General features: G+C 35.5%; 1 protein-coding gene across 1 annotated transcript; it reads left to right on the plus strand.

The window, feature by feature from the left end:
* Window positions 1-645: 645 nt before the first annotated feature.
* Window positions 646-25,199, plus strand: SEM1 (SEM1 26S proteasome subunit). Its single transcript, XM_077765361.1, has 3 exons — window positions 646-823; window positions 19,822-19,915; window positions 24,989-25,199. Exons 1-3 carry the CDS (start codon window positions 748-750, stop codon window positions 25,029-25,031), a joined length of 213 nt encoding a protein of 70 aa, XP_077621487.1. The 5' UTR covers window positions 646-747; the 3' UTR covers window positions 25,032-25,199.
* The last annotated feature ends 1,459 nt before the right edge of the window (window positions 25,200-26,658 follow it).

Raw genomic sequence — 26,658 nt, forward strand, 5'->3', positions numbered from 1 at the left:
AATAGTATTTAATATTTGAAAAATTCAAAATGATAAAATTTGAACACCATAAAATTTTATATGTATCGATCTTACATAGTATTATTTTATGACAAACTGTAAACTAGTTATTACACACACAGAAACACACTCTGTTTAACAGAGTATTCACCACAGAGTAATTACAAGATGGAGTAACACTGAATAATGGAAAAGTTTGTGGAGATTTAAGTCAGGTAAACAAACCTGTATTTGAATTGTCTAGCACTACCTGACTGATTTGGGCTATTTCTTTCTGATCCTGAATTTTCTGTGATTGGAGATATTTAATACCATGCTTAGGGAACTGGTTTAAGGATGGAGCTAATCCCTATTAAGGGCTTGACCCTTACGGCCTTCAGGAATCTTGGCGGCCACTTTCTCTCTCAGACGTAAACTAAGTAAAGGTGTTTAATTTTTTTACACGAGTCTCTTCCAGTAAGGGAAACCTACCCGGACGCCAAATATGTCAATTCAGAGAGTCCAGATAAAACTCTAAATGCTCAAAATAATCCGCCTCTAACTCTGCCGGATTGCTAAACCCGCAGGAAGCTACGGGCCGACCTCCACTATCCCAGCATTCCGCGCGCCGCTCCCGCTGCTCTTCTACCCCGTCTCTATGGTAGAGCCGGCCTCAAAGGCGGCAGCGGCGTTGGCGTCTTCCGTGAAGAAAAGTGCGAGTTCCAACTTTACTCGTGGCCCGGGAGGGTTTTGGCGCGGAGCGTCGTCATGTCAGAGAAAAAGCAGCCGGTAGACTTGGGTCTCTTGGAGGAGGACGACGAGTTCGAGGAGTTCCCTGCGGAAGGTAACCGGCTGGGCCCGGGCCTCTGGGCCGCGCGGTGACTAAGGCATCCGGGTAGAGTCCGCGCGTCGGACGCTTGGGCTCGGCCTCCAAGCGCCCGCGCAAAGTCTGGACCCCTGAGGCCGGCTCTCTCGAAGCTCTTTACGCGCTTCCCTCCGTGTGAGCGGCTTCGGGTTCGGAGTGTCACGGTGGGCCTCACCGGTGAGGCTCAGTGCCTTCTGCTTCCTCATTGGGAGGAGTCACGGTGACCTGGGTTAGCGCTGTGTGTGGGATGGTTGGTCCTTTTACTCCTCAGTCAGGTGACCCGCCACCTCGGTCCTGTCTGTGTAAACCTCTTTTCTCTTTATTTTCTCTTAGTGTAGCAGCCTGCCTTTGTCCTTAGACCATCCAGATTTAAATTCTTGTTCCCGGTTAGGCCAATCCTGCTTGCTTCTAGGACTTTACAAATGAAGCCTGTGAAGTAGGGTGGGAGGATCACGTGTTGGGTGATACACCTTATTGCTTTATCCTTGTTTCTCATTTTGGATCCCTTCAAACTAACAGAAGTTGAAGGATCTCTAAGACTCTAAAACGTGTACGTTTGTATTAGTTTCATGGTTACTAAGAGGAACTGTAGTTTTCTCATTGTAAGTAATAGCAAATAGCTAATATTTGTTGGGAGATCATTCGTCTAAGGGCTTTGCTTGTATTAGTTCATTTTCATAGTTCTAGCAATTAGATACCGGTACTACCATTTTCAGATAACGAAATTGAAATTTGGAATTACTGAAAAACTTATCCAATGCCATAGTTGGCTAGAAATGATGGACACCTGGCCCAGTTGGCTCCAGCACTGTTAAATCATTGGATGTACTGCTTCTGTTTATTTTCTAGATTGTTGTTACCAGGTGGGTTTTCAGAATCATTTGCTTTATTGGCTGATTGTTATGTAAAGGATAAATACTTGTAAGAAAAGGCTGCTGCTGGCCAGCCTTTCTGAAGGTGATGGGAAGAGAATTGTGGTTAATGGTGTACAAATCTGTTAAGCAATTCCTACTTCACTAAAATTGTGCTCAGTTGTATCCCATCGGGATCAGGATCCTATTGGGCATAAAATCCTGTAGCTCGAATATTTGTTCTTTTTATTTATGATGTCTTTTATTATTTTGCTTACGAAAGAAGACATTAGTGTGCATAGAACATAAACTAACCCAAGGCACATTTCGATTGTGGGATTCATTATATTTTGAGGGGATTGTTTTGTTTTTGTTTTGATAGTGGATTTATCTGTCCAGACATATTTTCTGTACCTCACTTTCATGTTGGTTCATAATCTAACATTGAGCTATACAGTAAAAGAAAACTGGCTTATTAAGGGCAGGATCCACTTCTTACTCAAACGTCATATTTCAAATAGTATTTATCCATTGTTTATCACTACAAGGCACAATGTTAGGCACTTTATTTACATTATCTAGTCTAATTATCACCATACCCAGAAGGAAACTGAGGCGTAGATTTAAAAAGTTTGCCATTAGGTGGTCAAGGCAGAATCTGAAAGGTCTGTGTATTCTCAACACAAACTTTTATTTTTAACCTTTAGCAAAGTAGGTGTCACATAGTAGGTGGTTAGTAAATATTTGTTGAATGAATGAAGTTGAGAATTTACTACATAGAAAGCTCTAGAGGTAACTGTACCTAATGATACACATGATTTTTCTTAGCAACTTTCATCAGTTTTTGCAGAATATGTAGTTTGTTCTTATTCTAAGTTTATGTTGTGTGAGCAGCAATTTGTTCAGTTTGGTAGTTACATAGTAAAAAGTCTCACTTAAGAGAAAATGCAGAGAATATTTTTGTTTTTGAAGATGAAGGTGTGCCACAACAGACCAGTTTATTAACATTAAGTAACTCACCATTTACTGGTCACCTTATAGAAAATTTTTTGTCTTCAGGTTTGAATGTGTAGAACCTAATTCATTTAGGAGTTTTTCCATTTAGAATGAGAAATAACATTGAAATATTTACCATTGTTCTGTTCGGTTTCTGTTTCTTTTGTGTATAATTTAGACAGGTTTTCTTTTCGTGTTAAATTTGAATTAAGATTTTGCTGTATACAAAATTACCCCACTCGGTGAAACCAATCAATATTTACTAATAAAAACTGCTCTTTAAAAAACAAACTAAAAGAAAAAAACTTGGAAAAAGATCACCAAAGAATTACTTCTCTTTTGAAACTGTGTGTGTATGTGTGGTGCCTAGCCATGGTTTAATCTCCATTGCTGCTCATTGTGATCCATGGACCAGGAGTTTTGGCATTACTTGGCAGCTTATTAGAAATGCAGCATCTCCATCGTGGGGCACCTGGGTGGCTCAGTCGGTTAAATGTCCAACTTCCGCTCAGGTCCTGATCTCACCGCTCATGGTCTTGAGCCCTGCACCTGACTCTGTGCTGACAGCTCAGAGCCTGGAGCTTTCTTCAAATTCTGTTTCCCTCTCTCTCTGCCTCTCCTCCACTCAGGCTCTGTCTCTCAAAAATAAATAAATGTTTAAAAAAAGAAAAGTGCAGCATCTCAGTCTAGAACTACTGAATTGGTTTAGACTTTACCAAGATTTCTAAAAGGTTTGTATGCATTTAATGTTGGAGAAACACCAAATGGCCTATTTTGAATATTTTTAGTATTTAAGTTTTCAGTTTATCTATTATGCCCACTTCTCAAGTTCTCTGCCTTCTTTAGAAGTTGTCTTTCTTGTGATTGTCCTTATAGTAAATGTGCCATTGACAAACTCACTCACAGATACAACTTAAAATGGCCTGTAATCATCTTTCCTATCTATAGGAGGTCTGATTTTCAGTGGCCTCGTTTCCTGTCTGATCCAGAAAGTGGATGATACTCATTGTCTAGGGCAGAGACTGCTACATGAAAGCCATTACTGATGTTTGACTGGTTTGACTCATGGATTGTCCCATCTTTTTGGGGAGTGTTGTTGCTACATCTCATCCTGGATAAGAACTTGTTTGGTAGGGTGTCATTCATTCTTTTTAAGGAGGGAGAATTTCTATTTTAAAAATGAAACTAAGATAATGTGTTTTCATGGAGGGCTCTTTGTTTTTTTTCTGAATAAGTTCTTCAATAGCAGTGAGAGGAGGAGGATAGGGGTGATTTTCTGAAGGTACAAAGAACAAGTCTTTTTTTTTTTTAACTTTTCATTATTTAGTCTGTGGATCTCTGTTACATTGCTAGTTCTTCACAGTTATTCTAATTGATGAGTGTGTAATCTGTCCTTAAGGAAAAATTGTTTAAAAGTCCTGTTTAGGGGGTGCCTGGTAGCTCAGTCGGTTAAGCGTCTGACTTTGGCTCAGGTCAAGATCTCAGGGTTTGTAAGTTTGAGCCCCACATTGGGCTCTGTGCTGACAACCCAAAGCCTGGAGTCTGCTTTGGAATCTGTGACTCCCTCCCTCCCTCCCTCCCTCCCTCCCTCTCTCTCTCTCTCTCTCTCTTTCTCTCTCTCCCCTCCTCCCCCACTCACACTTTGTGTGTGTGTGTGTGTGTGTGTGTGTGTGTGTGAAAAAATAAATGTTAAAAAAAATTTTTTTAATCCTGTTTAGGATCTTTGTGAAATGCATTCTGCAACTTTTTGACTATTTAAACTGATTGAGAATAGGCTTATATTAGGAATTTCAACATACTGGATGTGATTGATTATAATTAATTTTGAAGGTTTTGGCATAATTAGAATTTTAGAACTGGAAAGCCGCTTAGTCTATTTGAGAAGATGAAACTTGTCAAGCTTATATAGCTAGGTTGATAGTAGTAGAGCAGGATCTAAAATTGAAGTACTTTATAATTTATTTGAAACTTCAAACAATTTTTCATATCAGATATTGAAAGGGCATTAAAAATATTTTCATTAATCTCCTCCCTCTGACAGTTGGAAGTGGGTGAGAGTAAAAGTGGGAGGAACAAGTGGGCCTTTGGGTTCTTTTATTCTCTTCTTTCTGTGCCAGAATTGAGAGGATTTTTTTTTTTTTGAGGGAATAACTTTTTAGAATATTTAAAAGGAAACTGAGTTTGCCTCCAGAAGCAATGATATTTACAAGAAAATTCTGTTACACTAAATATTCTGTAATTTTCTTATAATCAGTGAAATTGCCCTATTTGATAAAATCAAGAGCAGTATGCTACCTACCTTCCTATGCTCCTTGAGAAATTGCTGCCTGGGAAACTTATTGATGGAAATCTGTTGAGGCAGACAACAAGCTGGTGGTCCTCTCTGGAATAACTGAGGTATTTTCACCTAACAAAGTAGAACATCTTATACTGGTTCTTACCCAGAGAAGTATTTTTGGATGTCACTTTCACTTGACAGGTGCAAATGTGAAATCACGTTCATGACCAGCATTTAGGGGTAGAGGTCAAGGATTTTAAAATGGCTTTTGTGCATAGACCAGTCCTGCACAAGAAGAATTGACCTATGAATAATGCCACTGAGGGCCACCTGGGTGGGTCAGTTGGTTAAGCGCCCAACTTCGAGCTTGGATCACGATCTTACAGTTTGTGAGTTTGAGCCCCTCGTCAGGCTCTGCACTGACAGCTCAGAGCCTGGAGCCTGCTTTGGATTCTGTCCTCCTCTCCTTCTGTCCCTCCCCTGCTCATGTTCTCTTTCTCTCTTTCTTAAAAATAAATAAATGTCAATAACGCCGCTGAAAATATTTACATGAACATTGGATATCAACTGGACTAAACCAGCAAAGGATTCTTTAGAATCTTTAAAAAAAAATTTTTTTTTTAAAATGTTTTATTTATTTCTAGGAGAGAGAGAGAGAGACAGCGTGAGCAGGGGAGGGTCAGAGAGAGAGGGAGCCACAGACTGAAACAGGCTCCAGGCTCTGAGCTGGCAGTCAGCACAGAGCCCGACGCGGGGCCCGAACCCACGAACCGCGAGATCATGACCTAAGCGAAAGTCGGACGCTTAACCGACTAAGCCACCCAGGCACCCCTCTTTTTAAAAATTTTTTAATGTTCATTTATTTTTGAAAGAGAGAGAGAGAACTTGAGCAGGGAGGGGCAGAGACAGAGAAACAGAATCAGAAGCAGGCTCCAGGCTCTGTGCTGCCTCACCAGCCATGAGATGACCTGAGCCGAAGTCAGACTCTCAACCTACTGAGCCACCCAGGTGCCCCCTTAGAATCTTTAATGTAAAGTTAAATAGAACTGTTACTGTATCAGGTAATATACTAGTGCCCAAAGGGGCTCTCCTGTTTACAATTATTAAATGTAATATAATGGACACATAAATAATACCATCACACATTTAAATTAGTTACATGGTGATAGCAAAAAATGGACAAATCATGTTACTAAAAATTAAGAAAAAAGATAAACACAATGAATGGCAGAGTACCTGTTGAGTATCCATTGTAATCATATGCAAGAAGGAAGTTTTTGAATTCTTAGATGGAAAAAGCACAATGAATCTAAGATCAGACATAGGTTCAGAATCTGTCTTTCATCAATTTTTTTTAGCTTGTCAACTCATGCTGGTTACTTAACTTATTTAAAATACTTTTATAGTACAATATATAGGCTAAAAGGGCATAAATTAAAAGTAAAAGTACTGTTTCGCCTTGCCTTCCTCCCCAAACATTTGTCATGCTCCAAGGGTAGCCACTGTTAATTTTTTTTTTTTTTTTAGTATCCTTCCAGAAGTTATGTATATATTGTGTGTTTGTATATATTTTAAAAATACACACAGAGGACTATAGTATATATACTACTTTTCATTCTAGAGCAGTTCTCATTTGGTCAAAGACAACTGATTTTGACACTTTTGAAGTTTACAGGCCAGTTATTTTGTAGGATGTTCCTCAACTTGAGTTTGTCTCCTGTTTCCACATGATTAGACTCAGGTTCTACACCTTGGCAGGAATATCATAGTTGTGATTTTATGTTCTCGTTGCATCCTGTCAGGTGGAACATGATTCACATTTATTCCATTACTGATGATGTTCACTTCAATCACTTTTTAAGGTAATGTCTGTGAGACTTTTGTAACGTAGCTCATTTTCCCTTCGTAATTAATAGGCATTTTGTGAAACTACAGAAATGTAGTATTATCAAACTTTCAGTTTATTCACTAGGTTTATATCCATACAGACTCATGGATTCTCATTTTATGGGTTATGATTTTTTGCTATTATTTATTTGGATCCTCACATTGTCCTATCTTTAAACATGGAGAACCCCTTCATACTGTCTTCTGTGACCTTTTGACATATCACCATCGTTCTTTGTGCATTTCTACACATTCTGGCGCAAAAAGGTATTCCAAGTTAATCTTGTGTGTTCCCTCCTTTAATCCTGGAAATAGCCATTTCTCCAAGGTGCATTTCTTTTAGTGGAGAATGATATTCATAAGGTAAGATCTTAACTCCATTTGTGGTCGTCACTTTGGGGATCTCAGTGGAAGGAACTAGGAAATACACAAATGTGTGTATACATATATACACTTCTACATTTATGGGTTTGTGTGTGTATAAAACAATGAGTTCACACAGCATCTCCATTTACGTTTCAACACTACCGAGTTCATTCTAATTTCTTTCCATATTTGTAACTCCCTTCCCAAACAGTGAGAAACCTGGCTTTCATTATCTTAATTATATTGTCTATTTGGTCATCCTCTTCCCTAGCCAATTTTTGTTGTCCTCTCTGCCCACAGATGCCTTCCTTTTGTCACTGGGGCTTCAACATTCTTTGCCAGGCCACCCTCCTAACTTCAGCACTGTATGACTTCTTCACCCTGTTCAGGTCTGACACACCAGTCACCCTGTGCTGCCCCTCTATAAGGATGCCCTTTTCGCTCTGCTTGGGCTCTGACACCTCACCTGGGATGAAGTGCATTTTGAATTTTGACATATATCTTCAAATTGCCTTTTAGAATGGATATACCAATTAATATTTCTATCTACAGTTTCCCTTTTCTCTCATAAGGTTGCCTACACTCCATATTAAACATTTTAGTCATTGTGAACCTGATGGATGGAAAATGAAATCTTTTCATTTTGATTTGTATTCATTTGAGTGAGATTGACCAGTATGTTTTTCCTTGAACTGTTACCATCTTAATCCTAAGTTTCTTCATATGTAATTTGTAGATAATAGAGTCATGTAAGCACTGCATGAGTGTGTTAATCTATTCAAGCTGCCATAGCAAAATATTGTAGACTGAGTGGCTTAAACAGCGGAAATTTATTTTCTCACAGTTCTGGATGCTGCGAAGTCCGAGATCAAGGTGATGGCTGATTCTGTTACTTGTTAGGACTTTGGTTTTGGCTTGCAAGACTGCTGGCTTCTCACTGTGTCCTCACAAGAAGGAGAGAAAGGAAGCTCTGTAGTGTCTCTTCCTGTAATGGCACTAATCACATCATGAGGACTTCACCATCATGACCTCATACAACCCTAATTACCTTCCAAAGATCCCATCTCCAAATACCATTACACTGGAGGTTAGGCTTCAACATAAGTCTTCTAAGGATGAGGAGAGGAGACACAAACATTCAGTTCATACCAGTGATAAATGTAGAATGCATAGCACTGAGTTTGGCACAAAGTGGTATTCATTCAATAAATATTAGTCCTCTTTCTTTTCTTCCTTCTGATCTTAGGGAATTGGATTGAATATTTGGTATTTACTTAGAATTTGAATTGTTTTGACATTTTATTTGTAATTTTAGGTATATCCAAAATTAGGCTTGCTGTTAAGTTTATTATTTAAAAATTGATTTATTTTTTAATATTAGAAACTTTTAAGTAATATTGCTAATTTTCTTTCCAAAAGTACATTAGAAATAGCTTATTATTCATATAGAATATAAAGATATATGTAAAACAATAGCATACATTGTTTAAGGATGCATACAGACATACAAGAGGTATAAAGAAATACAGTGGCGTGAAAAACCCCCAAATTAAAGTACTGGTGTTTGTTACGGAATAGTGAGAGGTGTGCCCCAGAGATATCAAGCAGTAAAAGTTACTTCAAAAACTATCTGATTAGCTGTTACACTGATTCTATAGAATGAACAAGCAATAAGCAGTTGCGACTTCAGCATTTAACCTTATTACTGGTTTGTTGTTAAACATTACTCATTGAAAGATGTGATGAATTGTTGAAAACATTGAGAGGAAAATAAATGTTTCAAAAACTGTTATTTATACATCTTCTGATGTATTAAAATTCACCAAATATATTTTTTTCCTGTGTTGTGTTGTATATGTACTGTTTGGTAGAAATGGTATTGTCTTTATTATGGAACATATTTTTCTTCTCACTTTCTTTACCCCTCAAGTTGCTGTGAGTGATTAGCACCCAATAAATGATTTATTCATTCAGTATATATTTGTTGAGTGCTTCCTGTAAATCTAGCACTCAATGGTGCATAAATAATGATGTTAGCTGCCATTTATCATTAGTAAGTGCTTTATATAGATAGTCTCATTTAATCCTCGTAGCAGACTTTTGAAGGTCCTATGCTTGGGGCTCAGCAAAATTCAGTAGCCTACCAAGTCACAGTTAACTAGAGGCTACACCGAGGCAAATTTGACTCCTCAGTTAGATACTTGTCTTTGAACTTAGAAATATCAATGCCCAGGGAGATAAGGCACAGTGATTTTCATAGTAAGCTTGAGCTTTTTTAGTATTGTGGAGGTGCTTTTCCTGGGAGGTGGGGCTCCAAACTTTTCCTTCTCAGTTAAACTAGAGCAACTTTACTTTTGCCTGTCTTTATCTTTTGGGCTTCTGGGTGAGATTTTATTGAGTTTCCTTCCAGTGGTGGGGCAGGGTTACGGAGGGGTAGGGAATTAGACAACATGGTAGTAAAGTGTAACAGCAGCTGAAAAGAAAGGGAAATTATTTCCAGTTCTGTGTAGCGTGAGAGATAGCAACATTTGAACAGAGTTTTCAAAAGATAGAACTGTAGAAAAAGGATTTCCAAAAGAAGTAGAAAAGAGTAGATACTTGGAGGTGGAAAAACAACGTGTATATGTGTTTTATTTGGCTGTGAAATTGTGGTTGCAATTGCAGGTAGTTTGGGGCTTAATACTGAAAAGCTGTAAGCCAAATGTGCAGTTTGGACTTTATCCTTAGATACATGAGAAGAGGTTTTTTGGGGTTTTTTTGTTTTGTTTTTTCTTTTTTTGTTTTTGTTTTTTGTTTGTTTGTTTAATGTATATGAGCCTCTTTTACGCAGTAGGCAGTTTAGAAAAAATCAACCCAGTAGAATTAATTCGAAAAGGTAGAAAAGAGTCTGGGAAGCTGATCAGCAAATTGTTGAAATAGCTTAGCTGAGGACTAAGGGCCTGAAATAGGTTGTTATTAGGAAAGAAGTGAAGAGAGTGATGCAAGAATAACAGGTGAGCTTTTTGGCAACTGGTTTCATAAGGACTGTTGGGAATAGGAAGAAGTCAGAGTTTGTGATTTTGCATTTGCATGTCTAGTGGAAGACAGGTGGTGGGGTTTGCATCTTAATAAAATGGAGGATTAGAGGGAATTGAGATGAGTGTTGGGCATGAAGGCTTGAAAAAAATGAAAGTAATGGCTTTTGAGAATTTTGTAAAAGTAAAGAGACAAACACTAAGCACTAACAAAGAGAAACAAAGTCAGCATTACTTTGTAGTGGAAGCATTCTCCCAGAGGTGTGTCTTTTTAAATTAACTGAAAAGACTTGTGTCTGAATTTCCTGTTTTTTTTTTTTTTTTAATGTAAGAAAAATTATAGGGTCGCCTCAGTGGCTCAGTTAGTTGAGCATCTGACTTTGGCTCAGGTCATGAACTTGTGGTTTGTGAATTCAAGCCCCGCTTTGGACTCTGTGCTGACAGCTCAGAGCCTGGAGCCTGCTTTGGATTCTGTATCTCCCTCTTTCTTTGTTCCTCCCCTGATCGCACTATGTCTCACTCACTCACTCTTTCTCAAAAATAAAGAAGAAAAAAATAATAAATGTAAGAAAAATTATAAATGGTTATGTAAATTATTTTGAGCCTCTCATTGAGACTGCTGACCACAAATAACTGAAAGCTCATAAGTAATCTGGTAGCAACATCATTTATGACTTGCTTTTCATCGTTTGGTCTGAAGTTTCTTACTGACATTTTTGGTCCTTGTTGGAGAAAATACAGTAGTAGTATTGTTCTGTGCTAGGTACTAATTTTTTAGCCACTAAAGAGACATTTAGTATAGTTGTTTTTGTATCATGATAACCTATAGAACTTCCTTTATTTTTTTAAGTTTTAATCTGTTTTATGCAGTTTAAGCGGGACCACGTATCTCAAAATGACTAGCTTTAATATGGCTTCATTGTCATATTCATGAAAGTGATGATGTTGGTGCTGTCATTGATGCTTACCTATGATGGTGAGTATACAATTAAGAGTTTTTCAAACTTTTATCTGTTTTTTAAAATATTTTTCTTCATGTAATGTTCTGTATATAGATGCACATTTTTTTTTATTTGAAGAAACTTTATTGAACATTAGTTTGTTTATATTGAGGAGTTTTAATATTAAGGAATGAATGAGAATTTGATCTTCCTGAAAATCATTAATAGAGTAGGGCATTTGTGGGATTCCTGGGTGGCTCAGCCAGGTTGAGCCCTGATCTCAACAGTTCATGAGATTGAGCCCATGTTGGACTGTAAGCACAGAACCTCCTTGGTATTTTCTCTCTGTCCCTCCCCTGCTTGCACTCTCTTTCTCAAAACAAATAAATAAACTTAGGGGGAAAAAAAGGGAGCATTTGAAACACTATTTGGTGTAAATGGAATTTCTTCTTTTCTTCAAAGTAGTATATTTCATACTTTTAAGAAATTTTAGAATGTTTATTGGAGAGTGGGGAGAGTAAGTAATTTCAAAAATAATCAAGAGAAAACCCTTTTCCATGTCAAGGTGATACTTAGATTAAGTATGTTGGATCTTTGATAGTTCAGATTTGTGAAATTTAAAGCTAGTCACAGATGTAATTCTTACTGGCAAATGTGAACAAAGCCAAATTTGGGGGCAAAGTCTTAAATAATTTAGAATTCCTAGAAACTTATGTATTAGGCATCTGTTATTGGTTATTTCCAATTCTGACTTCTTAAAATATGGTAATTTTTTTTACCATTACATATCTGGAGGCCTGCACACTGAAGTAAACACAGCTGTGGTTATTTAAACTATTAGGCACAATCCTGGAAATGCATTTAGTGTTGAAGATAAAGTGTGTATACTTTATAAAGTCATTTACATATTGAAGGAAAGCAGTAGATATGAAACAGGTATCCTTTGATTTTATTTTATTTTTTGCTCTTTTCAAAAATGGTGTTTTTGAGTTAAGTCTTAAAAAAGGAGTGATTAAATAAAATCGCATAGTTATCAATGTAGAGTTATAATTGAAAATTAAAACGCAAATCAGGAACATATTACAAGAAATGCCAAATACCAGAGATTAAAACAATCATGGCTTTTTAATTTACACATTCACTTAGTATGAGTTTATGCATATTGTAACTTACATATATTGTAACATGTACACAGTATGGAGGATTTTTTTAAGTGTTGGAAATAATATTTGGGTGCATTACACCTTATCACTTAAACGTCTTTTATATAATTTTTTTAAAAGTTTATTCACTAGAGAGAGAGTGAGCATGCACAAGTGGGGGAGAGGCAGAAACAGAGAAGGAGAGAGAATCCCAAGCAGGCTTTGCACCATTAGCACAAAGCCCAATGTGGGGGTCTTAAACTCCCGAACAGTGAGATCATGACCTGAGCTGAAGTCGGACGCTTAACCAACTGAGCCCCATGTGCCCCTAAACTTTTTATATAATATGTTCAGTACTTCTTTGTTAATAAAATCTTCAAAGTGTCCATCTCAAATAGATTATGGATTCTGGTTTGTCAGTGTGAATGAACACATATTTCTTAATGGTGCACTTGTTCATAATATAAAATGCTTATAATTTGTAATTCAAAAGGTTATTTTCTTCAGTTCTTCACCTGTGATAATTAGAAGGCTAGTATGTTCAATGCTTCTCACTCCTAGGATAAGGCATTAAGGTTAAAGAGTAATACATTGAAATTTATATGATTAGTGAAGAATTTAACCAGCTTTCCCACTTTTTTTTATCCTTATATACTCAAAAGTGTCAATTATAAAGTTCTGTATAATACTGCTAAAGGAATACAGAGTTATCGTCATGAGCCTTTTTGTGTGTTCTGTGTAAAATTTTGCTCACAGTAGTATCCCGTCTCCCCTTATGAGCATGTTTCTTTCTCTTGGGACTTTACTTCTACCTTCTTCCTTTTCCTATCCTTGCCATTAAAATAGTGTAAGATGGTTATTATAGGAGGGAGAGAGACTTTCGCTTGGGTCATGATCTCGCGGTTCGTGGGTTTGAGCCCCGCGCCGGGCTCTGTGCTGACTGCCAGCTCAGAGCCTGGAGCCTATTTCAGAGTCTGTGTCTCCCTCTCTCTTTGACCCCCCACTGCTCACACTGTCTCTCTCTCCCCTAGAAATAAATAAAAATATTAAAAAAAAAAAAGAATTGGGAACTCCTACAAAACAAGTTATTGAGTCCGTTATATTTCTTTTTGGTGATCCTTGAGGCAGTTGGATACAAATTAACAAGTTTGGTTTGGTGTTGTGTTTTGTTTTCTCTTTAGTTAAGAATTCTTCAGTTAAAAGAAGGCCAACTTGAAGACGTTTGAATGATGTGAAGTAATAACAGTATTAAAATCAACATTTTCAATTAAGTCATAGATTAAAAGTTCCTGCTTGGGGTTGAGGGTCTATGTTTTTATGCTAGAAAGGGTCAGTCTACAAGACTAGCAAAGAAATGTGAAATAAATATTCTTGTTATTTTATACTTCTAACTTAAATCTTTTGATACATTATTGTTAATTGGGGGGGGGTAGTGGTACAGAAACTACCTAGTTAAGAATTTAGGAAGCTATTTAATTATAAGTGTTGCAGGTTTATATGAGGCTTTGTGTCTTAGGACCTCAAAATAGTTTAGTTGTGACTTGAGTTATATCACCCCCTTTACTTAAGAACATATTATCCAGTCTTAATATATTCAGATTATTTTGTGGGACATTAAACTCCATTACATATCTTTATGAAGATTGCTTAAAATATATTAAGATGGGGGTGCCTGCGTGGCTTAGTCAGTTAGGCGTCTGACTTCCACTCAGGTCATGTTCTCATGGTCCATGGGTTTGAGCCCCGCGTCGGGCCCTAAGCTGACAGCTCAGAGCCTGGAACCTGTTTCAGATTCTGTGTCTCCCCATCTCTCTGCCCCTTCCCTACTCACACTCTGTCTCTCTCTCGAAAATAAATAAACATTTTAAAGTCATCAGTAAGACAAATATTTAATTTGACAATTCCTATTTCTAGGTTGAATCAAATATCATATTTAAAGTCTAGGATCTGAGGTCATAAAGTACTGGTATAGAGAAAGGTAGTATTTTCTTGTAAGACAGTGTTCATCCTTTTAGGATATTGGTGGCAGTTTTGAAACAGAGGGGCATGATGTATAGTGATCTCCAACCTTTCTCTAAGATCTATAATTTTATTTGAAAATTTTCTTTTAACATATTTATATTTGAGGGCAGGAGAGGGAGAGAATATGAGTAGGGGAGGGACAAAGGCAGGGGCGGGGGAAGACAGAGGATCCAAAGCAGGCTTCACACTGACAGCAGAGAGCCCCAGTGTGGGGCTTGAACCCACAACCATGAGATCATGACCTGAGCCGAAACCAAGAGTCAGATGATCAACCAATTGAGCCACTCATTGCTATTTCTGTCCCCTTATTTGTTCCTTAGAATAGCTTATCCTTTCTGAAATTTCTTTTATTAGGAACAAAAAGAAAGTTTATACATAACATTATAATGTGTATAGTAAACAGTTGATTATTGATCAAAATGGCAGTATGAGAGTTAACAGTACTATTTTATCCAAATACCTAACAATCAACTCTTGACTTAACTAAGTTACTTTTCTAGTCTATGAAGGTACAAAAGTGTTACTCTTTCAGTTTATTTTAACTTTGGGAGTCTATAGATATATAAAAATGGGTTGCAGTAGCTTTCTGATCACACTTCCGTAGACTAAGGGAGTTCCTTAATGTGATTCCCTAGTTTTTAACTACCTAAATCTATTCTCATTATAAAATATAGCTAGTTTCACAAACCGAATAAAAATCTTCAGCATGAGCTTCAGTTACTATAAGAAAGGAGAAAATGTTAAGGCTGTCTCTAGCCCAGTCAAAATTGAGATGTAATTAATACTACTATTAAGCATTACTGTTGTTAACGACCTCAGAGAATAGTGTAGGATTTGAATTTAGGTAATTACAGTATTCTCTTTTTGAGAGTAATATTGCTAAGAGATACAAGAAAATTTATGTGTATAAAAATACTTTTGATTATTGAGAGCTTTTATTAATGAATATACATTCACTGACCTATGCCCAGTGATTAAAGTTGGGTATTCCGTGTGTGTGTGTGTGTGTGTGTGTGTTTTAAGTAAGCTCTTTGCACAACATGGAGGTTGAACTCACGACTCCAAGATCAAGAATTTCATGCTCTACCAACTGAGCCAGCCAGGTGCCCCTAAAGTTGGGTTGGGTATATATTTGACTGAGCTTCCTAGCAACCTGAAATAAATTGTCTAAGAGAAACTTTTTCATCTTTTCAGTACTGGGCTCTTCAATTTCCTACAATCTCTTTTTGAGGAGCATTGAATGGAGTAATCACTATTCGCAAAACCATTCTTATAATAAATGAGAATTTTATGACCCACCCCAATATATGATATTGTTGATCTCTTTTATCTTGAAATATATATACTCTTGGTTTCACTGAAACCACACTGGCATCTGTTTTCTTGACATTGGCTACTTGGAGGGCATTTGAGAAGTGTAGCTCCATTTACCCAGTGTTGAGGGTCTGTTATGTGCCCAGAACTCAGCCGTGGGCATCAGAGTTGTGGATGTAATAAAATGTGGCTCCTACCTGAAGGTTTTGGATAGTAATGGACAAGAATGGTGGTGGTATTTTAGGCATCAGTGGAAGTTGGGTATAAACTGTGTTAGACTGGGGAAGAGAGGACAGAAAGAAGACTACAGTAATATATACGAAGGGAACAATTCTGAACTAACAAGTGGCAGTAAGAATAGGGACGGGGAGACTTAACTCTGGAGATAATTGGGAATTGAAACATGGAAGGGACATAGTGATTGTGGTAGTTGGAGAAAGTAGCTAAGATGCCTCCTAAGGTTCTTGTTTGGGGGGCCAGGTAGATAAATGTACTTCTATTCTTAAATCATGATGATGGCATATATTGCATTTAAAAACTTTTGTTAGTGACACAACATAATGAATAATATGCCCATATTATGAACCATTGTTGAATAGGTTTAAGTTTATATGTACATTATAAGAAAGCTTAAGTTATACCTTTTGTTAATTTAGAATTTTTCTTTTCAAGTTGAAATGTTCTTAGCCATGTTTCTAATAAGCAATTACTACGGTGAAGCTTATGGCTAGGATATACTTAAGAGAGAGTGTAATTTATAATTACTGTTTTTGATGGGGAGGAGGGTCATACACAAATACAGAAGGTCTGATTTAGAGTTTTGTTTCATCTTTTGTGGCCATTTTTGTGCATATGCTAGGTATTGTTTTTAAGAATGCAAAGGTAAATAAAATAGCTGTTAGTCTTAAGGAGCTCAGACACTAGTAATGGACAAAGATATATAAATTGATAATTGTGATTGTACAGTATGTAAGTGCTGTAAGAGAAATAGACACAGAAGAAGGAACCTAATGTCTGAAGGTAAGGAGAAGATGGGAATAGGGAAAGCTTCCAGAGATGATTTCCAAACTGATTTTTAAAAAAACTTTTTCCCACCTTTTAATTTTGAAGGTTTCAACCCTACAGAAAAGTATAAAAAAGAGGACAAGGTGGGGGATGAACAAAGTGGGTGAAGGGTCAAAAGGTAGAAACTTCCAGTTATAAAATAAGTAAGTCATAGGATGTAATGTTTAGCATGGTGCTTATAGTTAATAATACTGTATTGCATATTTAAAAGTTGCTAATAGACTAGATCTTAAAAGTCCTCATCACAAGACAAGATTTTGTAACTATGTATGGTGATACATGTATACTAGACTTATTTTGGTTATTATTTTGCAAAATGTGCAATTATCAAATCGTATTTTATACCTCAAACTAGTATGTCAGTTTTGCTTCAATTTAAAAAAGCAACATAATACCCTCCAATTCCATCCACGTTGCTGTAAATGGACAGATTTCATTCTCTCATTGCCAAGTAGTATTCCATTGTGTGTGTGTATATGTGTGTGTGTGTGTACACATATATAAACCACATCTTCTTTATCCATTCGTCAGTTGATGGACATTTAGGCTCTTTCCATAATTTGGCTATTGTTGAAAGTGCTGCTATAAACACTAGGGTACGTGTGCTTCTATCTATAATATGCACATACCTATGTGCACTTCTCTATCCCTTGGGGAAAGTGGGTGATGGGCATTGAGGAGGGCACTTGTTGGGATGACCATTGGGTGTTGTATGGAAATCAGTTTGACAATAAATTACAGCAAACAACAACAACAACAACAAATACCTAAGTTTCATCAGTTGCTAACATTTTATGTTTATTTTTATTATGATATATACTGGATATGAGAACCATATGTAAATAAACTGCTGACAAAATAACACAACTCTTAAGTATTTCAGCATGCATGTCTTAAAGAAGGACATGCTACTCTAAAACAATTTTACAATTATGTTTAAGAAAATTAACGTTAATTCAGTAATATCCAAAACACAGTGCATATCCACACTTTACCAACTATTTGGAATGTCTCCTTTTTTCCCCAATCCAGCATACCATTAGTTTATGCTTTATATTTGGTTTTTATATCATTTTAGTTTTTTTTAAATGTAGAACATTCCTTTCATTTTTTGTTTTTTCATGACATTAACTTATTTGAAGATACCAGTTATATAGAGTTTCACATTCTGGAATAGAGTTTCACATTCTGGATTTGCCTTGATAGCTCCTATGACTAGATTAAGGATCAACATTTTTAGTGAGAGTCCTGCATGGGTGATGTTTATTTCTCACTGCATCACATCAAGGGATACATGTCAAAGTTGTCACAATTTATTGGTGATGTTAAGTTTCATCATTGGTTAAGATTGTGATTACCAGATCTCTCCATTTTCCTCTCATAATAAGTATGTAATCTATCCTGTAGTCGCAACAATTTTTTACTTCGTTGTTTTAGTATCCATTGTTGACCCTTGCCTAAATTGTGCTGACAGTTACAAAATGGTGATTTTCTAATTCTGTCATTCTTTCTGCATTTATATACCTGAGAGTTGTAAAGAGGATCTCCTCCCCAGTGCCTATCTCCTAACATATTGCTATGAACTCATATATTTTTAAATTTAATTCAGATTGTTAGTCTTTGTGATTATCAGGTTCCATATTTGGCCAGTGGAAACACATTTAAGCCAGTTTTTGTACATTTTGACATGTTTTCAGGCATTATTAAAAGGAATCCCATATACCTATGAATTTCCTTATTTCAGGTCTAGGATCAGTCCTTTCTTCTGGTAGCCATAGTTCCTTTTAATGGGCAATGGTATTTTAACTAATTAAGGTGTTTTAAGTAAGTAGAAGTCCGTCTGAGTGGTAGGTTCAAAAGATGGCAGAAAAGACAAAGAGATGAGGAACAGCATGTTTGATGAATAGAAATTTTAAGCAATTTCAAAACGTGAAGTAAAGATAAGAGTTGAATAAAAATGAAGAGCTGGTGGATTGTTCTTCACTATTAGTTTTATCTTGAGGAAATGTGTGTGAGAGAGTACTTCAAGCCATATGACTAACATGAGTGAATAGTCCCAGTGGATTTAAATTTAGATAATTAAAAAAAGATAATTAAAATACTTATCTTAAATCAAATACATTATGAACAATCAGATACTTTTTTCTGATAAAACATAAAGCTATGTCAAGATTATAGTAGGTGGTCCATCTTAAGTAGGAAAGCAGAGTATGTATAAACTCTTGCTTCTGGGATAGTTTGATGTAATTTAAAAAAGAAAAGAATACATAGTGACATTATAACCCTGGAGACTAGATTTTTATCAGGATCAAGAGATTAGAAGCAAGAAGAACCTGATAGAAGAATATTGCCATTGTATAGGTAAGAAATGATAATGGGAAGATCTGAAGTAAGAGGGAAGGAGATGTTAGTTTACATATGTTTTCTGAGTATACTAAACAAAAGCTAAAATCAAATCCCTCCCCCCGTAACCAAAAGGGAAGGAAGAAAAAAGGAAATTAAGAAAACTAAAAGCTCACAGCATTACTCTTTGTGCATATTTGTATTTGTGCTTCCTCTAAAAAATCAAAATTTTATATTAATAGTAGGTAAATGTTAATGATACTTATGTAAGTTAGTGATACTTATCATTTAGTCTACTTTTCTCATACTTAGGTATGAGTCATCCTTTTTTAGGTTTAGCAGTTTTGAATTCCAGGCTGGTATCTTCTGCTACTCAGCTTGCTTTAGCATTGTTGGTGCTGTTGTTAAAGATTGTGAAATAGACCTTATAAAAATCAGCCCAAGGAAAAATCAAGAAAGTAAATAATCCTCCTGAAATTAAATTTTATTTTAAATAAATTTTTTTATATTAAATTTTCATGGCAAATAGAATTTTTTGAATTAACTTCTGTTTTAGATCATCAGCAAATTCAAGAACTGAGAACAAGACAGCGTAAATTGAGATTTAAAGAGGAAGAATACTTTTTTTTTGTTTTTTACAAATATGTTATTAGATGTTTTGAATTGTGAGAGTCTTTAGTGGCAAACTTTCTGAAGTTTTTGTATTTATGGAAATAACATATGAGAAGTATTTAGACAGCATCTGTTTCTGCTTTTAGACTGGGCTGGTTTAGATGAAGATGAAGATGCACATGTCTGGGAGGATAATTGGGATGATGACAATGTAGAGGATGACTTCTCCAATCAGTTACGGTAAGTTTTAAGCCAGATTTTATATAGCTCAGTAGTTCTTTTAATTTTGATTTGCGTTTCCCTAATAACCAATGATGAGCCTATTTTCATATATTTGTTGGTGATTTGTATATCTTTGGAGAAATAATCTGTTCATGTCCTTTGCCTGTTTTTAAATTGGGATTTTTATCTTTTCGTTGTCAAAGTTTTTTTTTTTTTTTAAATTTTCTTAATGTTTTACTTATTTTTGAGAGAGAGAGAGAAAGTGTGAGCAGGGGAGGGTCAGAGAGAGGAAGAGATACAGAATCCAAAACAGGCTCCAGGCTGTGAGCTAGCTGGCAGCGCAGAGCCCAGTGTGGGGCTCGAATCCACAAACTGTGAGATCATGACCTGAGTGAAGTCAGACGCTCAACCGACTGAGCCACCCAGGCGCCCCAGAGTTCTTTATATATTCTGAGTACTAAGCCCTTTTCAGACATATTATTCACAGATATTTTCTCCCATTCTGTTTGTCTTTTCAGTTTTCTCATAATGTTCTTGGCACAAAAGTTTTTAATTCTGATGAAGTCCAATTTATCTCCTTTTTAAGAATTTATTGCCAAATCCAAGGAAACCTTACCGTTATGTTTTCTTCTAATAGTTTCAGAATTTTAATTCTTACATTTAGGTCTAAGACCCATTTTGAATTAATTTTTATAGGTGGTTTTAAATAAGGGTCCAACTTCATTCTTTTGCATGTGGATATCCAGTAATACCAGTACCATTTGTTGTAGAGACCATTCTTTCCTTCCTAATTTTATTTTGATTCAACCCATATGTGTCTGTCTTGGCCACAAAATTATCTAAGTGAACTGTCACATACTTTGCTCAAATCAAGGTCTTGCAGTTCTACTGCAGTCTTCTAATTTTCTAGTCTAGTATATTCAGAAAGAAAGATGACTTATAATAAATTAAAATTTTTAATAATAATGCAGTACCTTTTGTCCTACACTGCATTTTTCATGGCCTCAAAAACCCTATATTCTGAAGACATTTTAGTACTTTGCCGGAGACTAAACAATTGTATCTATCACCTTTCTCCCCGTTTTGGAAATAGCACAATTTACCTTTCACTGTTACTCTGGTACTTTTACAATTCTGCATGATTTCTCAAAATGGCTGACTGTTTTTTGACTATATCTTTTTGTTTTTTTCAGTACCCTGAGATGTAATTATTCAGAATCTAGAGATTTTTAAACTACTTTAATGCAGTTTAGAGTTATCTCACCTGTCTTAGTTTTCAATTTTGTGTTAATGATGTTTTTCCTGATGCAGTTTTATGAACAATATAGGAACAATAGCTGTTAAACAATAATTCTGCTTTTTCTCTAAATCTGTTAATATCTATTCCAAGCATTGGATCTGTCCTCATTCTTGTTTATTCACGTATGAACTTCAAAGCACTTTTTGTTCTTTGTATAGCTCTTAATACATTCTGCGATTAAATTCTGTGTGTACAAATTTTTGCCTCCTTTCTGTTTGCATTTTGGTTTATATTGTTTTAAAACTGAGCAACATCAGAGAACACTCTTGCTACCTTTAAAAAAATTTTTTTTAAATATTATGTTTATTTTTGAGAGCAAGACAGCACGAGTGGGGTAGGGGCAGAGAGAGAGGGAGTCACAGATTTTGAAGCAGGCTCCAGGCTCTGAGCTGTCAGCACAGAGCCCGACGTGGGGCTTGAACCCACAAACTGAGATCATGACCTGAGCCGAAGTCGGACGCTTAACTGACTGAGCCACCCAGGCGCCTCTGAGTTCTTAATCATATATCAGTTTTTTCCTTTTCTGTTACCTAGAAATTTTTCAAGTTGAAGCTAAATGAGTTCACAAAGAAACTCAAATTTCTCCAGAATGTGTTTTTCTTTTTTTTTGTCTTTCAAAGTCAGAAAATAGCACTTTTCTCTTAAAAATTAAATCATTATTAAATACAAGCATCAGGAATCTTTTAGTAGTAAATATATTGATAATTGGATATTTTGTCATGACTGCTTCTTGCCTTTTTACTGGTTTGGAAATGGAGCATTATTCATATAATATTTGTGGCTTGTGTTTGTATAATATACCTACACAGTGCTCTTATGTTTTCTTGTGTTCTACCTTTAGGTTTTTTTATTTCCTTAAGAATATAAATCCTGATACTTTTATTAGTGAATAAGATTTTCCTTTTTCTGTTTGAGTCATGAGTTTTTTCTGCATGGGTATTGATATATCACCAGTGCGAAAAAATAGAACTTTCTGTACTGGCAGAAATGTTCTATAAAGCTGCCCTATCCAATACAAAACCCACTAGCCACATATGGCTATTGAGCACATGAAATGTACAGCTGATGAATTGAGTTTTTAATTTAATTTTAATATATAGCCACATGAGACTACTATATTAGACATTAAAGCCTCATACAATATTTTTATCTTTGCTTTAAAAAAATTGTCATAGTTACAACAAGTCTCCAGAGATATTCTTCCCAGTCTGTTAAATATATAGATGTTTAATGTAATATTATAAAGTATGGTAAAGAACATGTTTTACTGCATTCAGATATTATATATAGGTCTTAATCCCTCTAACTTTGGAGAGGCAGTACATTTTCTAGAGTCCTGCTGATTCCCTGGGTCCCAACTTCAGATCTGCCTTTTATTAGCTACATACCTTAGCAAGGGCTTAGCTTGCCACTTTCCATGTTTTTCTCTTCAGTCTAATTACAACAAATGTATAGAAGTAGAGAGAAAACGGTCACCTGTGTCTCCAAGTAACCATAAATCATTATAGAGAAACAAAGGTGTCAGAAACACAAACACGGAATGACTTTTACTTCTACTTCTTGGAGTTACTTGGAGACATATTCAGTAGAAATGGGTAGGATTATGAGACTTTCCTAACCTTGCAGTACATGTTACATAAGAAATCCAAGAAGCCAATATCGTTCTTGATTTACTATGTCACATATAAACACCATCCTATAGCAGAGTAGTTTCTTGGATAATGAAAGGAGTTCTCAAACCAACCAGTGGCTCCTAGTCTTATTCTTGTTTTCTTGAAAAAGAAATGCTGCCATTTTTGTTTCAAATAGTGTACATTCATAGGGGTGCCTGGATGGTCAATTGTTGAGCATCCAACTTCGACTCAAGTCATGGTCTCGTAGTTCGAGCTTTGCATCGGGCTCTGCTGACAGCTCAGAGCCAAGAGCCTGCTTTAGATTCTATGTCTCTCGCTTTCTCTTCCCCTCCTCAGCTCGTGCTCTCTCTCTCTCAAAAAAAAAAAATCAAATAGTGTACATTCACTATGTGGGTCCTATGATGATATTCCAGTTGTGCTGGATTTGTTTCCTCTTTCATCTCTTTGTTGGATTTTTTTTTTTACTCGCCAGGCTGATGATACTAGGGTGTTTGTCTTGGTTTGTGTTTTGTATTTAGTGGCCTTGACTTATTTTCATTTATTTAAAGTTCTAAGTTATCTCTTACAAAAAACTTTTCATCTTCTCTAAAAATTTAGCTAATAGAGAAGCATATCATAATCTCCTTTGTGTTTGTAAACAGTTTCTAAATGTGTAGTCACCACCTTCTGACAGGAAGGCAAGCACAAACCTGGACAGACTTGGTGTACTTGTTAACTAAATTGTAAGCTGAATTTCGGGGATGTTTTGTTGTTTTTAAGTAGAAAACCTGAAGGCCAGATACCTTCAGTTTCCTGAAAAGGGGCAGAAGGCAAGGGAAGCATTTTGGTTAAATTTAGCAAAGGAAGGGTTAGAGTCAGAAATTTACTCTTATCTTTTGACTCCTAAATGGGTGTTTTACCACCAGCCCATACCACCCTCTACACCTAAGCAGAAGACAAAAATGTCTTCTATCAGTAATCTGTGGCCTAAATAATTCATAGACTTTAGGCCAATATTTGTATTATTAATAACTGTAAACATTTTAGTGAAACTTGAGGAAATGAGTAATATGTATTATACATCATTCCTACCATGTGTTTATTGTGTTGTGTTTACATTGGATAGTGTGATAATGTCCAAGCTAAGTTATACTTGAGAACAGATGTCAATTTATCTTACTGTATGTAGTGGGGTAGGGCACGTGATCATACTTTACAGTTACACAATGTTTTGCCATATTTTGGCCCTGAAATAATTTTGTTGCAAACTTCTATAAAATTGAATTGTGGCAGAGAAATTAACTGGTCATATTTGGAGTGGTAGTTTAAATAGCTGAAATTGATTACAGGGCTAAACGTTTCTGTGCATCTGTTTTATACAAGACAGATCAACAATTGCAGTTGATATTTTCAAAGTATGACTGAAGCTTGAGGTTGAATAAATCACTTAAAATTATAAACAGTATCAAAAAAATTATAAACAGTATCTTTAAAATTATAAAAAAGTATTTATTTATAAATTTTTGAGGTTTTTATCCACATTTAAAATTTAAAAGGTAAAGTCTTGTTTAGTATTTTATAACTTATTATATATAGATTTGCCTACATATAGTTAATGTGTAAAATTGGCATGTTCCTTTAAATTTGATTAATAATATTTATCTTGGTTAGAGCAATAGATACATGCCAGTATGAAAAGCAGTCTGTTTATTCTTTAGGTGTAAATAACAGTGATACCTATTATGATTATAAAATTCCTAAAAGTTTGGTACCAAGTATCTTGTGTTCTTAGCCATATTGGCTGATAATTCTTAAAATTTGTTTAGATATTTATTATGAATAGGACATTTGTATGGTATTTTGAGGATATTTGGAAAATAGCAAATCTCTCATATTTTTCCATCAATAGACTTACCAGAAAACTAAGGAATATAAAATAATAAGTTTACTAATGGGAAAGCAGAGTTTTATTAGCATTATGTTGATTCACATTCAGTTTCCTTCTTAATACAGATTTCTTTTAAGGGAGTAAAGTAAAGCTACTTGGTAGTATTTTAAATTGGTGCCTAGGCTTTAGCTCATTGTTTTTATTAATCATATTATTTGTAAAAAAAAAAAAATCTGTTTCTTTATCATAAAGAATGTCTAGTGATTTTGTTGCTTTGTGTTTTTTTATAGAGCTGAACTAGAGAAACATGGTTATAAGATGGAGACTTCATAGCATCCAGAAGAAGTGTTGAAGCAACCTAAACTTGAACTGTTTATTAAATTCGAGGATGGAGAACCCAGGATGGGACACTTAAAAAAGAAATATGTTTATTTCATTAGCTTCTTGGATTTATTTTTTGTTTTTGTAACACACAAAATAAATGTTTTGATCTAATCTTTATTTGGTTCAGAAGTCTTGATCTTTTACTTCTAGTCATTAATTTACTCATACTATTAATGATTTTCCAGGACTTTATTATATAGAGACAGTAAATTCATCTGATTCCAATTCATTACCTTTATTTAACCACATCAGTTTAATGTGAATCTTATTTATAAGGTTACTTCTTTTAAGTTACATTTAACCTTAATCTCATCTGTATTTTGAAAGCTCAGGACACATTTGCTGACATCTCTAAGGTGACCCTTTAAAACATATGTTTTAAAAATATTAATCATTTTCAATTGCTGTAATTAGCTCCTGAGCCATTAATAATAGTATTAAAAAGTTGATAGAGTACTATTAGTACTTAAAATCAAGTGGTTTGATCATAGTTCTAAGAACAGTGTCCTTTGTCAAAACTGGGGAAGTAGGATCAAGATACTTTGTTAACAGGCATATTCTCAGGTACTACATAGTAGATCCATTTAATATAATTAAATTTCTGCAAAAATGATTGTTGTTGCCACATCTACTTTTGTGAGTGGAAGATAGAATTTAGTTGGTAAAAGATTCTTTCTGTTAAGATATACAATGAAGCTAATGTACAGTTTTTATTGGGATATTCTCAAACTTGAATGTGTTACTTATTTAGAAGGAGAGCTTTTAGAACTGTTGAGTACTTTAAAATGTAAAATGCATGTAACATGATGTAGTATTGACACCAAAATAGAGTTGGGTGCCTGAAATATAATTTATGCCTCAAAATGATTTTGAACCTAAGTAAGTTTTCTCCTCCTAAGACAAGCATAATTCTGCCTTGCCTACCTTACAGAACTGCTAAATGATCAGATAAAAAGAACTTTGGAAAGTGTAAAAGCATCTTATATATTTGTAATCCTGTAGTATAGCACAGGAAATCATGCTATTATTGAGGCATGTGCACAAATATTTTGATGGTGTATATATTTTCAGTAGTCAGTGACTATCTTTAGACCCTGTATCAGTGGTCACCTTGACAGTGTCAGATCATTACCTAGAGGGATGACCACCTCATGACTTTAAATTGGTGCAAGGTACAATTTTGAAAATTTAGAGGAATTGGGAAGAGGCTTTAATGGGTTATCACTAGTTATATAGTGTTTTGTCCTTAATGAAACTTCAGAATTTAAGCATTTTCTTCTTAAGGATTGAGTACCTAGAAATTGATATTTGGCATCACGATGATGAAGCCATCAATGGTTGAAAGTGAGACTAGTCAAGCAGCTGAAGAAAATTATTTTTATGGGATTTTACAGTTAATCAACTTCTTTAGCTTTTGATCTTCATAACAGCCCTGCCAAAGCAGGCAGGAAAAGCCTATCTATTGTGAACATTTCATCAAATAGAAAACAGCTTCAGAGGAAATAAGGAAGTGAATAGGTTGTCAGATAAAGACTAGAATCCAGTTTGTTTTTATTTTTCCTTCCTCATTTTCAAT

The sequence above is a fragment of the Crocuta crocuta genome, unplaced genomic scaffold (assembly GCF_008692635.1).
Source record: "Crocuta crocuta isolate KB4526 unplaced genomic scaffold, BGI_CrCroc_1.0 scaffold14, whole genome shotgun sequence".
NCBI classification, from domain to species: domain Eukaryota; kingdom Metazoa; phylum Chordata; class Mammalia; order Carnivora; family Hyaenidae; genus Crocuta; species Crocuta crocuta.